At 45.9% G+C, this 16,736-nt stretch overlaps 1 protein-coding gene across 1 annotated transcript in view; it reads left to right on the forward strand.

Moving 5' to 3' along the window:
- LOC126235483 (uncharacterized) overlaps nucleotides 1-16,736 on the forward strand; it is a 111,110-nt gene that overhangs the window by 66,670 nt on the left and 27,704 nt on the right. The window contains exons 6-7 of the mRNA XM_049944204.1: nucleotides 2,586-2,853; nucleotides 13,833-14,036. Of these exons, the coding sequence (XP_049800161.1) occupies nucleotides 2,586-2,853; nucleotides 13,833-14,036 (472 nt within the window). The remainder of the gene's footprint in view (nucleotides 1-2,585; nucleotides 2,854-13,832; nucleotides 14,037-16,736) is intronic.

Raw genomic sequence — 16,736 nt, forward strand, 5'->3', positions numbered from 1 at the left:
TCTCGCTTAAGCGTTTCATGTTCGTTACATTTCTTTGAGAATTTACATCACCAGTAAGGCTAGCAATCCGCATCACAACTAATTACTGTACTCCGTTACTATTTTTTATCATCATGTAATAATTAATAACGTCTTTCAGCTTTCAGCAAACTGTCACTGTTACTAAATAGGCTATATATATTTCTCATCTCCAGATGATAAGTTTTGTGGTTATTTTGCCCGGCGATAGGTAATTAAGTTTAACCGGTTATTACTTTTCACGAATATTTCTGACATTTTAAAACCATATTGGCTGTTAATCGACAGTGACTATTCAAAAAATATGAAAAGGTATTTCAAAGACAGCTACCAGTAACAAAATTCGTTGACTTACGTTAATAATTTAAATAGGTTAATAAAATTTCAAATATAGTCTACAGTGGCAATAGAAAAACATTTAACGAAAGCACACATAGATATTAAAGTTGTTCTGTACAGTCTTGGTACGTGCTGTGGTCATCCCGCAGAGCAAGAGAAGGAAAACGTAATACAAGGGAATGTTTTTGAAGCTGTTTGTCTGGAATGTAGCCTTGTGCAAAAGTGAAACGGCGAGAAGAAATAGTTCACACTGTAAGAGAATGTAAGATTTTGAAAAGAGGTGCCACAGAAAAAAGGCTGAAAATTAAAGAGGTAAATCGAGCAACTAATGAGGAAGTACTAAATCGCACTGCGGTAAAAAGAAATTAATGACACATCTTGACCAAAAGAAGGAACTGTTTGACAAGAGACGTTCTGGAGTACGAAAGAATAGTCAATTTGATAACGGAAGGAAGCGGGGGAGCGGGGAAGTAAAAATGTAGAGGGGAAACGAGGGATAAATATAGTAAACAGGTTCAAAATAATGTAGGTTTCAGCTGTTCGGAGATGCAGATAGCTCCAGATGACAGATTAGCCTGAGGAGCTGCATCAAATCAGTCTTTGGACTGAAGACCACAATATCAACGTTATTATTAATGTTACTGAACACCAGCACGTTTTCATATCATTATAAAGTACTTCACAAAACCAGAAGTGTGGGAACAAACAACTTACGTGGCGTCCAGCCCCCTGCGGCCTTTTCGCGTCGATGCTGAGCAGTAGTGTGTCTGAAATGTTTTCCTCGGGCACCCATAAAGTAACTACGTGAATTCAGCGCTGGGCGTCACGGTTCTGACATCCATCACAAAGATGGGAATTTGAAAAGGGGTGGAATGTGGGTAAGAAGGGTTGTGACGACCTTCCCATCGCGTGACGACGTCCACGGTGGAATTGGGCAGAATTACAGTGGAATTCGGAGCCAATTTGACATCATTAACCCCCCTTACACCTCACATAAACTTCTGATGGCTGGCCTTTCTTTCGCATGTGCTGACACCTTGCTTTTTGGAACGTCGCCATCTTGAGGATGACGTCGCAGTGCGACACGCTTTTGCACCATTACGGGGGAAGTTGTTTGTTCTTTTGAGGCCCATTTTCAAACTTCTGCGACGCAATGGGAGACAATTAAGGGGATTCAAAATATTGACCATTTTATTGTGTTGCTGGTATAATAGTTAAATACACAACCTATATAAATAAAATGTAAATGTTCATGTGTTCATAATCTTAAATATTCGAAAGGTCTTCGCCAACTTCTTTGAAACTGCATGCTTTTATATATCTATTTTCTAAAAAAATTGTATACATAAATAAATATGTAATATATTAAGTGGAAACGTTACTACCAAAACACTCGAAAAATTATTGGTCGCTTTACTTTATTTTTTACAAAATACTCTAACAAACATTCGGATGAGCATAGGCTACATATTTCTTATATATATATATATATATATATATATATATATATATATATATATATATATATATATATATATAATAGTGAAACGTTATTGGCAAACAGCAAAGTTGTATTTATAGCTTTTCGAGTGATGATCAGAATGCTATTATAGAATCTGAACATAAAATAACAACAATGAACAATGCTCAGGGTCAGGGTGGGGGAAAGGAAAGAGGTAATGTACAAAATGGTGGGAGGTAATGGACGTAGAAAGTGAAAAGGAGGAGGTGGACAGATATGGGGAGGAGGAGATGGAGAGAGTTGGGAGGAACATATGAACATTGAAACATTGAAAGGGGGAGGATGTGATGGACAGAGAGAAGGGGAGAGCAGGAGAAGGCGGAGATGATGAGAGAGGACAGAGGAGAAGATTGACAGATAAAGGGAGGAGGAGGTGATGGACAGAAAGAGGAGCAAGGAGGAGCAGATGGACAAGGGCAGGTAGAGGAGGAGGTGGACAAAGAGAAGGAGGGTAGGGGGGGAGGGGGAGGAGAAGGAGATTAGGGCATATATCCAGTTCCCGTACATGTCTGAAACTTGTAGTTTCTGTTTTCTTTCTTTTCCATTCAACCAGACTGAACCACATCAACGCCTGTCTGGGGCAGCTGGTATTAAATAATCTTACGGTTGGACCATAAGCATCACTAAATAATTATACATCACATTTCTATAACACACTATGAGCCACGTTATAAGATGAAGACAGCGACGTGTGTGCGCGCGGCAGGTACCGGTCAGAGGAGGCTGACGAAGCGTACGTGGATCCGGGCACAACGACGGCGAGGCCGGTGCCGGAGACGCCGTTCCGCGGCCTCTTCACTGCGGGAAGGCCTCCGCCCCCGGGCAGCGCGTCGCCGGCGCAGCTGCTGCAGGCGCTGGCCGCCTACGCGAGGGACGGCTCCCAGCAACAGCAGCAGCAGGAGCCACTGCCGCAGCAGGAGCCCGGCTACAGGCTGCTACCCGTGCCCGCCGACCCTAGAGACCCTGCCTCTGTGGTGAGTGCAGCCGACCGAATCTCATCTGCGTTTTCGGTGACATTTGTTTGTGGGTATTAAGCTGTGGTCCAAGTCGTATGTCTCTGCCCAACATTTCGTTTTCCAGTGCTGAACACATCCTCAGAGGCTATAACGACTCAGAAAGCAATTACACCTTCAAATAAGTTCAGCAAGCCGAACTGTTTACGCACTGACGACTAACATTAATGTGACCACCTGTCGGAAGCCTGTTTCCATGTTTTCATGCAAACACAAACAACAGTCGAAAAAATATCGCTTTCTATGGAAAAATAACTGTACCTAAAAGACTTAAGGGGACCCACCAGTCCAGGCTCATCCATGAATTGCGGCCGGCGGGTGCGCCCGCGGCCCGCGCGGGCGCAAGACAGTGTAGTTCAGCGCCCCGTCCGCGACCGTGTGTCGCTAGTGTCGCCATAGGAGCGAGAGAGAGAGAGAGAGAGAGAGAGACAGAGAGAGAGAGAGAGACCGCACAGCACTGCTCTGCGCTGGACTGTCCCGCGGTCAGATCTAACGTAAACAAAATATTCTATTTTACAATTAATTTTATGTGAGGGATATAGAGTCTCATTCTTACTGTTAGTAGTTACAAGTAAGTATTTTTTGTTATACTACGGGTTACAATTTTATGTATCCCTTTTCAGAGTTTAGAAATCGGATCCTTAGTTTGCTGTTTTGTACGTAATAATTTTAACTGACCAAGTTTGAAAACTTATTAAAATAGAATTAAGGTTACAAAGCTCTTTAAATCTTACAGTCAAAATTGTTAAAGAAGACAATTAACATTTTACACGTTTTTATTTTTCGAGGAAACGATTTTGTCTAGGCGTGGTACAATATTCCGTGAGACTGCTAACTTCAAAGAATTGGTTAAATTTTTATCACCAAGGAATGAACGGTTCTTAGTTTTAGCAAGCTTTCAAAGAGAGAAAAAGCGCTCACAAATATACGTGGAACCAAACATTGAGAGCCGGCCGGAGTGGCCGAGCGGTTCTAGGCTCTACAGTCTGGAACCGCGCGACCGCTACGCTCGCAGGTTCGAATCCTGTCTCGGGAATGGATGTGTGTGTTGTCCTTAGGTTAGTTAGGTTTAAGTAGTTCTAAGTTCTAGGGGACTGATGACCTCAGAAGTTAAGCCCCATAGTGCTCAGAGACATTTGAACCATTTTGAACCAAACATTGAGAGAACTTTGGCCGCGTGGTTCAGCAAAAGAGGATATTTATCTCGTGGAAGACAGCTGTAAAAGTCATCGAAAGTATTACACATAAGAAAGCGGTCCTTCAGGCGGATATGGCACTGTAGGTCAATCAGCTCTAGGTGAAGCACTTGTGAGACGTCCTCTGCCCGAAGGGAAAACGGGCAAACAAATATATCTATCGGCTGGCATTCGGGCGGTCCGCACGGCCAGCTAAGCGCCACGGCTCGGCCGCTGCAGCAACACAAATTCGCCCGGGGCGCTGGCCGCGGGCGATCGCGGACGCCAGCGCCCCAGGGGCACAGTTTGGACGAGCCTGCGCTAGACAAGAACGTTGTGTGAGCTGCATGCACATCAGGTGTTCTGGAGTAAACTGTCCCCAGCAGACCGCCCAGCAAAGGTGTAGCAAGAAGATCGATAATAGGCACTGGAAGAAGCGTACCTATCAGGAGTGTCTCAGTCTCAGTGTCTAGCACAGGCACTCAGTCACTAGCTCAGTCACTGACGCACCAACTCGCATTCCAGTTTGGCGTCTGTCAGTACTTTACGCCCAGATTAGTGCAAATAGCGGGACTTGTACTTCACCAGCAGTGAGGCTAATGTAGACTATTATGGAAGAGCTTGTACCAGAACTCATAGACTCTTAAAGTTAAGTAGCTTTCTGTATATGTACGCCTAAATAAAGACCCCTCTTAATACAAATGGCTCTGAGCACTATGGGACTTAACATCTCTGGTCATCAGTCCCCTAGAACTTAAAACTACTTAAACCTAACCTAAGGACATCACACACATCCATGCCCGAGGCAGGATTCGAACCTGCGACCGTAGCGGTCACGCGGTTCCAGACTGAAGCGCCTAGAACCGCACGGCCACACCGGCCGGTCCTCTTAATACATGTGTGCGATTGTGTTGTAATGCGGACGAGCAGGAAGACAATGAGTGAGGGTCTGGAAAGCACCGACATGGATGTGGAACCATGCCGTGGCCGTGTCCAGCTCTACTGGGTTTCACAGTTGAGGATACACGGCGCGAACAGCCTGATCGAGATGGTCCCACGGGATTTGGTGGCCAGGGGAGTACGGTAAACTCATCCTAGTGGTCTTCGAACCACGCGCGTACACTGAGAGCTGTGTGAGATGCTGTTGCATTGTCCTGCTGGTGGATGCATGGTGCCGAGGAAAAACAACCAGCTTGTAGGGCTGGACATGATCCCCGAGGATAGATGCATACTTGTGTTGTTCCATTGCGCCTTCCAGAATGACGAGATTACCTAGGGAATGTAACGAAAACATTCCCCACACAATGGCGCTCCCTCTTCCAACCTGGACCCTTCCAATGACTGTTCCAGGGCTTGACACGTCGAATGCCATCTCTCCGATGGAGCATAAAACGTGGTTCATTTGAAGAGGCAACCTATTGGCACTCAGTGGACGTCCTGCTGGTTTGCAAAGTCCAACCTTCGTCGCCAATGAACATCAGTCAGCACTTGTCCATGAACCAGGCACCTTCTGTGGAGGCACCTAGATAGCAAAGTTCGCTGAGCGGTCGTTCGGGAGATACTGTTGGCAGCTCCTATGCATTGAGTTGCTCAACAGCTGCACTTCTCTTCACCCGTACACATCTCAGCAGCCGTCCTTTATCCTGTTATCTATGGCCCATGGTCCACCACAGCTGCTTTGGCGCTGCTTTTGGGATAGCGTCATTTTCCCTTGTACGGTACACTTTAACCACGTCAGCACGCGAACAGTTTATAAAGTTAGCCGTTTCGTAAATGCTCCCACCCTTGATCCGAAAGCCAATGATCACGCCCCTTTGGACGTCAGTTAAATCGCTCCGTTTCCGCATTATGACAACGACTTCACTGTTTTCCGCGTCCCCTCCGACACGCTTTATATACCCTCCAGTCCTAGTGCTGCCACCTGCCGTCTGTGAGTGGTTATTGCAGCTTGACGTTGGACATATTCGGTGGTCATTAATGTGACTGGACCGTGCACGTATCTTTTGTTGTATTTTTAAATGACCATGAGGCGTCTGTACATCCTAGCTTGTAATGAATCTATCTTGATATCACCATAGCATCAGAGAAACGAAATTGGTGGTTCCCTGATCCCAGTGCATGTTCTGCTACTGCTGATTTATCCATATCGCCGAGAAATAAATCAGTCATGTGTAACTTAAGACAGATGCTAATACTTTTTTTTGTAGTTTCTTTCTGCACTTGTGCTAATGTGCAAGGGATTTTACATATACTTGCTTAGGCAAGTAGCGGGCTTATGCCCTCTGCATATTTCAATTATTCACACTCTTCCTTGTTGGTTTAAATGCTGTGTCAATACCGTATCTCTGCTGATGCGATCTGTGACCGATTTTGCGAATAAATGGTTCAAATGGCTCTGAGCACTATGGGACTCAACTGCTGAGGTCATTAGTCCCCTAGAACTTAGAACTAGTTAAACCTACCTAACCTAAGGACATCACAAACATCCATGCCCGAGGCAGGATTCGAACCCGCGACCGTAGCGGTCTTGCGGTTCCAGACTGCAGCGCCTTTAACCGCACGGCCACTTCGGCTGGCCTTTTGCGAATAGGAGGAACACTTGGAGTGCTCTTTTTACGTTTCTGTCACAGTAGCCATATTTCCAAAGGCAGTACTTAAATGATCGAGCTCGTCCTCCATATACAGTGACTCATGATTCCTTTAGTCCTCTTTACTGTTTCGGGTGGTGATTCGAATTTCTGCGAAGGTATCTATCCGTGTGAATGGACTTTCTGTAGACTTTATTCCCTAAAGTTCCATCGCGGTTTCCCAAGTGTTTATATATCCGAAAATTCAATCTGACTTTCATTCTCTTTTTGCTCATTGAACCTTATATTAGAATTAATATCATCCATACAATTTAGAAATTCTGTGAGTTATTTTTTTTTCCACAAGACCACATAACGGAAGTATTGTCAACGTACCTAAACCAGCATGAGAGATTCTTCTCCGCCACCTTAAGGGCCACTTCTTCAAAATTTTCCATATAAAAATTCGCTACATCTGCGTGAGTGGATTCCCCATAATCGCTCCATCAGTGAGGGCAACATAAATAAATCAGCCGCAGCAGAATATGCACTGGGATCACAAAATCACCAAATTAGTTTCTTCGAAGCCATGGTTTTATCAACATCAAAAAAATGGTTCAAATGGCTCTGAGCACTATGGGACTCAACTGCTGAGGTCATTAGTCCCCTAGAACTTAGAACTAGTTAAACCTAACTAACCTAAGGACATCAAAAACATCCATGCCCGAGGCAGGATTCGACCCTGCGACCGTAGCGGTCTTGCGGTTCCAGACTGCAGCGCCTTTAACCGCACGGCCACTTCGGCCGGCTTATCAACATCGATTCACTAGTAAGCTAGGATGTACAGCGAGGCAGTGCAGGAAATGATAAACTTCTCTTCTTTCCTTTCATTATTTTATGATTTTATGGGAGGGGGTGGAGGGGAGGGGGGGCGAGGTACCAGCGAGAAAATGTTTCGAAATCGTTTCAAATTATCTGTTTGTTAAAAGTCACCAAGTGCTAAGTGCTTACTGAATGCGTAAGTCTGGGTAATTTGTGCACTGAAAGTTACACCGCGTCAGGACGTGATTACATAAATACTGAAAATCAAAGTTTTGTTGCCTCTGGAAGCCGTTAGATAGGCAACCTTGAACTGGAGTAGGATGACCGGGTAACCGTTTAAGCAGTTTAGTAATGTACATGTCCAAGAATCACATTATAATTGATAATGTTTCACCGAAAGCAAGTGGTATCGGGCTTCGACATGTTTCCCTTTGCCTTTACAGGCAGAGGTGACAAGAGGGATGGTGGCGTAAGGTCTCTAATCACGTCTCTGCGCCAACGTCCTAGAATCAACTCTGCAGTGTCTCGTGAAGTGAGGGCATATGACACTGTCGATGGTGATCTGCTCATCGGATGAGGAGTTTAAGCTCGGCGACCCCCTTTCTGCTATGCAAATGGTTCAAATGGCTCAGTCGCCTAGAACTAATTACACCTAACTAACCTAAGGACATCACACACATCCATGCCCGAGGCAGGATTCAAACCTGCGACCGTAGTGGTCGCGCGGTTCCAGACTGAAGCGCCTAGAACCGCTCTGCCACAGCGGACGGCTGCTGCTATTCAAGAGAAGTAGGCTATGTGCCGGCACTGGGTACCACCTTCTCCTTCCTCTCATCATCATCACCCAAGACATGCATAACACCACGCTACACACACACACACACACACACACACACACACACACGAGCGCGCATTACAGCCATCTACTCTTGATAATTATACTTAAACAAGACACAACGGTCACACTTCGCGAAGGAAAAGTGCCTACGGGTGCAAAGGATAGAAAACACCTTTCCAGCGCATGCAGCAGAACTTGCTCTTTTGAGTCCCTCAGTCGTTCACGCCACACGACTTTACTACACTCTACAAATGCTACAACAGTCACTGATCGCGAGTATTTATTTAATTACCGGTTTCGATCGTCTTGATCATCTTCATATTGCTCTGTCTGCATGAAGGTAACAGGGAAATCAATTAAAATCTGTAACCGTAAGTGGCATTGTCCCTCGGATTAAATACAGTAATCAAAATAAGTGTTGCATATTGTCGAAACATTAAAATTGCTCGCGGTGACCCAGAAATTGATATCAATAGATAGGTGTCCGCCCCTGGTAGCTGAGTGGTCAGCGCGACGGAATGTCATACCTAGCGGTCCTGGTTCGATTCTTGGCTGGGCCGGAGATCTTCTCCGCTCAGGGACTGGGTGTTGTGTTGTACTTATCATCATTTCAACCCCACCGACACGCATTTCGCCAAAGTGGCGTCACCTCGAAAGACTTGCACAAGGCGCACGGTCTATCCGACGGGAGGGCCTAGTCCAATAGAGAGGTTATTTTCTATGTAATTCTTAATGCCACAGCCTATGTTTCTATCATGAGAGGGCAGTACGCGCCGTCTGTGACAATCGTGTCACATGTAAACATTGTAGCACTTCTGCTGTGTGGCATTACGAAAGTTGTGTTGCTTCAGTATTCAAAATTTTTGATAACATGTTAGGGAAGCAGCGATCTTGTAATCTATATAAAAACCGTGAAGAAACAGTCTAGTACGCGATGGTACTTTATTAAAATGACCGGTTTCGGCCTGTGCTTAGGCCGTCTTCAGACAGCACAATCAGCTGAAATTGAGCATGTGTACAACAGCCAGTTGACCTCAGTCGCTGGGACTGCTGCTGCTTCAGTATGCTTCGGACAACAATAAGGTACGTTCAGAAGCTCCGTATAGTTATTTTAATGAGCAGGGAATGAGACAAGTGGATGTCACAGTGAATGTCGCTGTGACTCAAAGTGATGTCTCTAGAATCTGGGACAAGTTTCTAGCCAGAGGATCAGTTCAGGATCGTCACAAAAGTGGCCGCGGAAGAAGAACAGCAGGTTTTCAGGATCGATATCTTAGTGTAACAGCAAGCAGAAACCATGAACACAATGGTATACGTTTGTGGTACTTCCAAACAGCTACAGGAGTGCAGTTGTCAGTAAAAACGACGCGAAATAGGCTCCGTTAGCAGGGATTAGGTGCCTGAAGATATCTCAAGGCTCCTCTAAATCGGTTTCAAAGAGGGGCTAGTGTTGCACAGCCACGAAACCACTCGTTGTGTACTGGGCAGCAGTGGGACTTAACACTCTCTTCTGATGAGGCCCGCATCAGACCCCGTCGTGACAGTATTGATATTCGTGTGTGGAGACAATGAGGACAACGTTTACACCCCAACTGTATCGTACACCTCCACCCTTATCAGGTCAGTTCGGCCGTGTTTTGGGGTGGAATGATGAGTGGATGCAGGGCACCCCTTATGCCAGCACATGTCAGGACGAATGCTATGAAGTATTGCGACGACATCCTCACACACATTATGGTTCCATTTGGTGAATATATTGGAGCGGGATTCACGCTGATGGACGGCAATGCGGGATTGCACCGTCTCAATCTTGTGAATATCTTCTTGGCGCATAGAGGCATTTTAGTGAAATGTGAAATGGTTTCCATAATCCTAAGATCAAGCTGCGCTGAAGTAGCGTGTGGGTAAGCGTTAACATGAGCGGACCTGCAGTCACTCTGCCCCAATAGATGCGCTGTAAGCAGACTGTCTAACCACATACAGAAGTGTCGTAAAGTACGAGGAGGACCAACTGATTCATAAGGAATGTGTTATGTAATATGACAGTGAGGAGAAACTGCTGTGTTTGCTATGGTGTCTTCTGCAAAATTTCGTTTTCGCAGTTTTGCCTGTGTTTATCAAACGGAAGGGTATTTATCTCCATTTTCTTTTCTTCTGACTGTACCTGACAGAAAAAAAATCAATTTTGTTTACTGTTATGTCCATTATTGACAATAAAGCAATACGAAACATTTATAATAATCTTTTGGCTCTGCAGCTCTCGTCCTTTCTATGAGTATTTGCAGTTAAATTATAGGATATGGGTTCCGCCTTTTTCCAAAACACACTGCTTCTTTTTACCCAAATATGTTTCATCACCTCTGTTCCACCATCATTGGTTTTTTTTTTTTTTGTTTCCTGAACAACTGTAAAAAGTGAAAATATTTTAGGTTGTCATTGATTTAACAAACTGAGACTTTGCAGATGACAAGCTATCAGTGCAGGACACCATACAGTTGGTCCTGCAAAACCACATAATGTAAAATCACGGTAAGAAGCAAAACGAACGAAAAATTTCTTTATGTCTCAGTTTGTTAAATGAATTATAGCCTAAATTATTTTCACTTTTTACAAATTTCAGCAAACAAAAACCCACTGATGATGGCACAGAGGTGCTGGAACATAAAAGGGTAAAAAGAAAAAACAGCGTGTTTGCAAAAAGGCGGAACCCATATCCCATAATGCAACATTTATTTTGACCACAGTAGTAACCACACCATACTGTCGGGACGGTACGCAAGCGACGACCCGACATTACATGGCCGATGTGGCTAGTATTTCTCCGTGATTCTAATCCATGTGAAGAATCCACTTATGGCTACATATTTTACTTGCTTTCTCTATTAACTTCATGAAGATGATCAAAGCGATGGAAACTGGTAACTGAATAAACAAATACTTGCAGTCAGCGACTCTTGCGGCATTTTCCAATAATTTCGTAACAATGGATCGCTGTCATCTAAGCATCTACATCTACATCTACATACATACTCCGCAATCCACCATACGGTGCGTGCGGAGGGTACCTCGTACCACAACTAGCATCTTCTCTCCCTGCTCCACTCCCAAACAGAACGAGGGAAAAATGACTGCCTATATGCCTCTGTACGAGCCCTAATCTCTCTTATCTTATCTTTGTGATCTTTCCGCGAAATGTAAGTTGGCGGCAGTAAAATTGTACTACAGTCAGCCTCAAATGCTGGTTCTCTAAATTTCTTCAGTCGCGATTCACGAAAAGAACGCCTCCTTTCCTCCAGAGACTCCCACCCGAGTTCCTGAAGCATTTCCGTAGCACTCGCGTGATGATCAAATCTACCAGTAACAAATCTAGCATCCCGCCCCTGAATTACTTCTATGTCCTCCCACAATCCGACCTGATAGGGATCCCAAACGCTCGAGCAGTACTCAAGAATAGGTCGTATTAGTGTTTTACAAGCGGTCTCCTTTACAGATGAACCACATCTTCCCAAAATTCTACCAATGAACCGAAGACGACTATCCGCCTTCCCCACTACTCCCATTACGTGCTTGTCCCACTTCATACCGCTCTGCAGTGTTACGCCCAAATATTTAATCGACGTGACTGTGTCAAGAGCTACACTGCTACTGGAGTATTCTAACATTACAGTATTCTTTTTCGTATCCATCTGCATCAATTTACATTTATCTATATTTAGAGTTAGCTGTCATTCTTTACACCAACCACAAATCCTGTCCAAGTCATCTTGTATCCTCCTACAGTCACTCAACGACGACATCTTCCCGTACACCACAGCATCATCGGCAAACAGCCGCACGTTGCTATCCACCCTATCCAAAAGATCATTTATGTAGATAGAAAACAACAGCCGACATACCACACTTCCCTGGGGCACTCTACATCTACGTCTACATTTATACTCCGCAAGCCACCCAACGGTGTGTGGCGGAGGGCACTTTACGTGCCACTGTCATTACCTCCCTTTTCTGTTCCAGTCGCGTATGGTTCGCGGGAAGAACGACTGTCTGAAAGCCTCCGTGCGCGCTCGAATCTCTCTAATTTTACATTCGTGATCTCCTCGGGAGGTATAAGTAGGGGGAAGCAATATATTCGATACCTCACCCAGAAACGCACCCTCTCGAAACCTGGCGAGCAAGCTACACCGCAGAGCGCCTCTCTTGCAGAGGCTGCCACTTGAGATTGCTAAACATCTCCGTAACGCTATCACGGTTACCAAATAACCCTGTGACGAAACGCGCCGCTCTTCTTTGGATCTTCTCTATCTCCTCCGTCAACCCGACCTGGTACGGATCCCACACTGATGAGCAATACTCAAGTATAGGTCGAACGAGTGTTTTGCAAGCCACCTCCTTTGTTGATGGACTACATTTTCTAAGGACTCTTCCAATGAATCTCAACCTGGTACCCGCCTTACCAACAATTAATTTTATATGATCATTCCACTTCAAATCGTTCCGCACGCATACTCCCAGATATTTTACAGAAGTAACTGCTACCAGTGTTTGTTCCGCTATTATATAATCATACAATAAAGGATCCTTCTTTCTATGTATTCGCAATACATTACATTTGTCTACGTTAAGGGTCAGTTGCCACTCCCTGCACCAAGTGCCTCTCTGCTGCAGATCTTCCTGCATTTCGCTACATTTTTCTAATGCTGCAACTTCTCTGTATACTACAGCATCATCCGCGAAATGCCGCATGGAACTTCCGACACTATCTACTAGGACATTTATAAATATTGTGAAAAGCAATGGTCCCATAACACTCCCCTGTGGCACGCCAGAGGTTACTTTAACGTCTGTAGACGTCTCTCCATTGATAACAACATTCTGTGTTCTGTTTGCTAAAAACTCTTCAATCCAGCCACACAGCTGGTCTGATATTCCGTAGGCTCTTACTTTGTTTATCAGCCGACAGTGCGGAACTGCATCGAACGCCTTCCGGAAGTCAAGGAAAATAGCATCTACCTGGGAGCCTGTATCTAATATTTTCTGGGTCTCATGAAGAAATAAAGCGAGTTGGGTCTCACACGATCGCTGTTTCCGGACTCCATGTTGACTCCTGCAGAGTAGATTCTGGGTTTCCAAAAACGACATGACACGCGAGCAAAAAACATGTTCTAAAATTCTACAACAGATCGACGTCAGAGATATAGGTCTATAGTTTTGCTCATCTGCTCGACGACCCTTCTTGAAGGCTGGGGACTACCTGTGCTCTTTTCCAATCATTTGGAACCTTCCGTTCCTCTAGAGACTTGCGGTACACGGCTGTTAGAAGGGGGGCAAGTTCTTTCGCGTACTCTGTGTAGAATCGAATTGGTATCCCGTCAGATCCAGTGGACTTTCCTCTGTTGAGTGATTCCAGTTACTTTTCTATTCCACTACAGATGATACCATCAACTCTCATTTGCTGACAATGTTTCTTATGTCTTTGTAAGTTCATTCGTGTAGTAGCTGAAGACTCGAGGTGAGGGTGCGTCCGCCCCGTGTTTGCAGGTGGCTGATCCCAGCCAGCTGGAGGCGCAGGCCCAGGAGCTGCTGCTGCGGCTGCTGATGGCCCGCCGGTCCAGACCGCGGGGTCCCCCGTACCGGCCGCTGCCCGCCTCGCCGACACTGACGCCCTTCCAGCAGGCGCTCATGCAGACGCTGCTGGGCTCGGAGCTGCCGCCGGAGCTGCTGCAGGAGCTGCTCAGGCCGCAGGTACGACTTCTGTCACCGGCTCATGTACAGTGTTCACCTTATCAGATGGTGTATACTCCCTCTCCGTATAACTAAGCCGCTTTGCGACAAGTACGCTACTGGCCATTAAAATTGCTACACAAAGAAGAAATGCAGTTGATAAACCGGTATTCACTGGACAAATATATTATACTACAACTGACATGTGATTACATATCACGCAATTTGGGTGCATAGATCCTGAGAAATCAGTACCCAGAACAATCACCTCTGGCCGTAATGACGGCCTTGATACGCCTGGGCATTGAGTCAAACAGAGCTTGGATGGCGTTTACAGGTACAGCTGCCCATGCAGATTCAACACGATACCACAGTTCATCAAGAGTAGTGACTGGCGTATTGTGACGAGCCAGTTGCTCAGCCACCATTGACCAGACGTTTTCAATTGGTGATAGATCTGGAGAATGTGCTGCCCAGGGCAGCAGTCGAACATTTTCTGTATCCAGAAAGGCCCGTACAGGACCTGCAACATGCGGTCGTGCATTATCCTGCTGAAATGTAGAGTTTCGCACGGATCGAATGAAGGGTAGAGCCACGGGTCGTAACACATCTGAAATGTAACGTCCAATGTTCAAAGTGCCGTCAATGCGAACAAGAGGTGACCCAGACGTGTAACCAATGGCACCCCATACCGTCACGCCGGGTGATACGCCAGTATGGCGATGACGAATACACGCTTCCAATGTGCGTTCACCGCGATGTCGCCACACACGGATACGACCATCGTGATGCTGTAAAGAGAACCGGATTCATCCGAAAAAATGACGTTTTGCAATTCGTGCACCCAGGTTCGTCGTTGAGTACACCATCGCAGGCGCTCCTGTCTGTGATGCAGCGTCAAGGGTAGCCGCAGCCATGGTCTCCGAGCTGAGACTCCATGCTGCTGCAAACGTCGTCGAACTGTTCGTGCAGATGGTTGTTGTCTTGCAAACGTCCCCATCTGTTGACTCAGGATCGAGACGTGGTTGCATGATCCGTTGCAGTCATGCGGATAAGATGCGTGTCATCTCGACTGCTAGTGATATGAGGCCGTTGGGATCCAGCACGGTGTTCCGTATTACCCTCCTGAACCCACCGATTCCATATTCTGCTAACAGTCATTGGATCTCGACCAACGAGAGCAGCAATGTCGCCATAGGATAAACCGCAATCGCGGTAGGCTACAATCCGACCTTTATCAAAGTCGGAAACGTGATGGTACGCATTTCTCCTCCTTACACGAGGCATCACAACAACGTTTCACTAGGCAACGCCGGTCAACTGCTGTTTGTGTATGAGAAATCGGTTGTAAACTTTCCTCATGTCAGCTCGTTGTATGTGTCGCCACCGGCGCCAACCTTGTGTGAATGCTCTGAAAAGCTAATCATTTGCATATTGCAGCATCTTCTTCCTGTCGGTTAAATTTCGCATCTGTAGCACGTCATCTTCGTGGTGTAGCAATTTTAATGGCCAGTAGTGTACAATTTTTAGATTTAGGTCCTGTCTTACGACTGGCTTTGTAGTGCTGCTTATACAAGAGTTGCACAAAAATAAGGAAACACCGCGAAAAACGCATGCTTGAACATAAATGCAGGTGCTGGCCAAGCATCCAGGCTGCACCGTTGTACACTCAAGAGCAAAAGAAACCGGTACACGTGGCTAATATCGTGTAACGCCCCCACGATCACGCAGAAGTGCCGCACCACGACGTGGCATAGACTCGAATAATATCTGAAGTAGTGCTGGAGGGAATTGACACCATGAATCCTGCAGGGCTGTCCATAAACCCGAAACAGTAGGAGGGGGTGGTGATCTCTTCTGAACAGCACGTAGCGAGGCATCCCAGATATGCTCAATAATGTTCATGTCTAGAGAGATTGGTGGACAGAGGAAATGTTTAACCACAGAAGAGTTTTCCTGGAGTCACTCTGTAGCAGTTCTGGACGTGAGGGGTCTCGCATTGTCCTGCTGGAATTGCCCAAGTCCTTCGGAATGCACAATGGACGTGAATGGATGCAGGTGATCAGACAGGCTACTTACGGACGTGTCACATGTCACAGTCGTATCTAGACGTATCAAAAGTCCCATATCACCCCAACTGCACACGCCCCGCACCATTACAGATTCCCCACCAGGTTGAACAGTCCCCTGCTGACATGCAGGGTCCATGGATTCATGAGATTGCTTCATACCCGTACACGTCCATCCGCTCGATGCAATTTGAAACGAGACTCGTCCGACCAGGCAACATGTTTCCAGTCAACAGTCCGTCGGTGTTGACGGGCCCAGCGTAACTCTCTGTGTCGTGCAATCATCAAGGGTACACGAATGGGCCTTAGGCTCCGAAAACCTATATCGATGATGTTTCGTTGAATGGTTCGCACGCTGACACTTGTTGATGCCCGAGCATTGAAATCTGCAGCAATTTGCGAGAGGGTTGCACTTCTGTCACGTTGAAACATTATCTTCAGTCGTCGTTGGTCCCTGTCTTGCAGAATATTTTTCCTGACACACCGATGTCGGAGATTTGATGTTTTACCGGATTCCTGATATTCACGGTACACTCGAAAAATGGTCATACGGGAAAATACCCACTTCATCTCTACCTCGGAGATCCTGTGTCCCATCGCTCGTGCGCCTTTTATAACACCACGTTCAAACTCATTTAAATCTTGATAACCT

The sequence above is a fragment of the Schistocerca nitens genome, chromosome 2 (genome assembly GCF_023898315.1).
Source record: "Schistocerca nitens isolate TAMUIC-IGC-003100 chromosome 2, iqSchNite1.1, whole genome shotgun sequence".
Lineage (NCBI taxonomy): Eukaryota > Metazoa > Arthropoda > Insecta > Orthoptera > Acrididae > Schistocerca > Schistocerca nitens.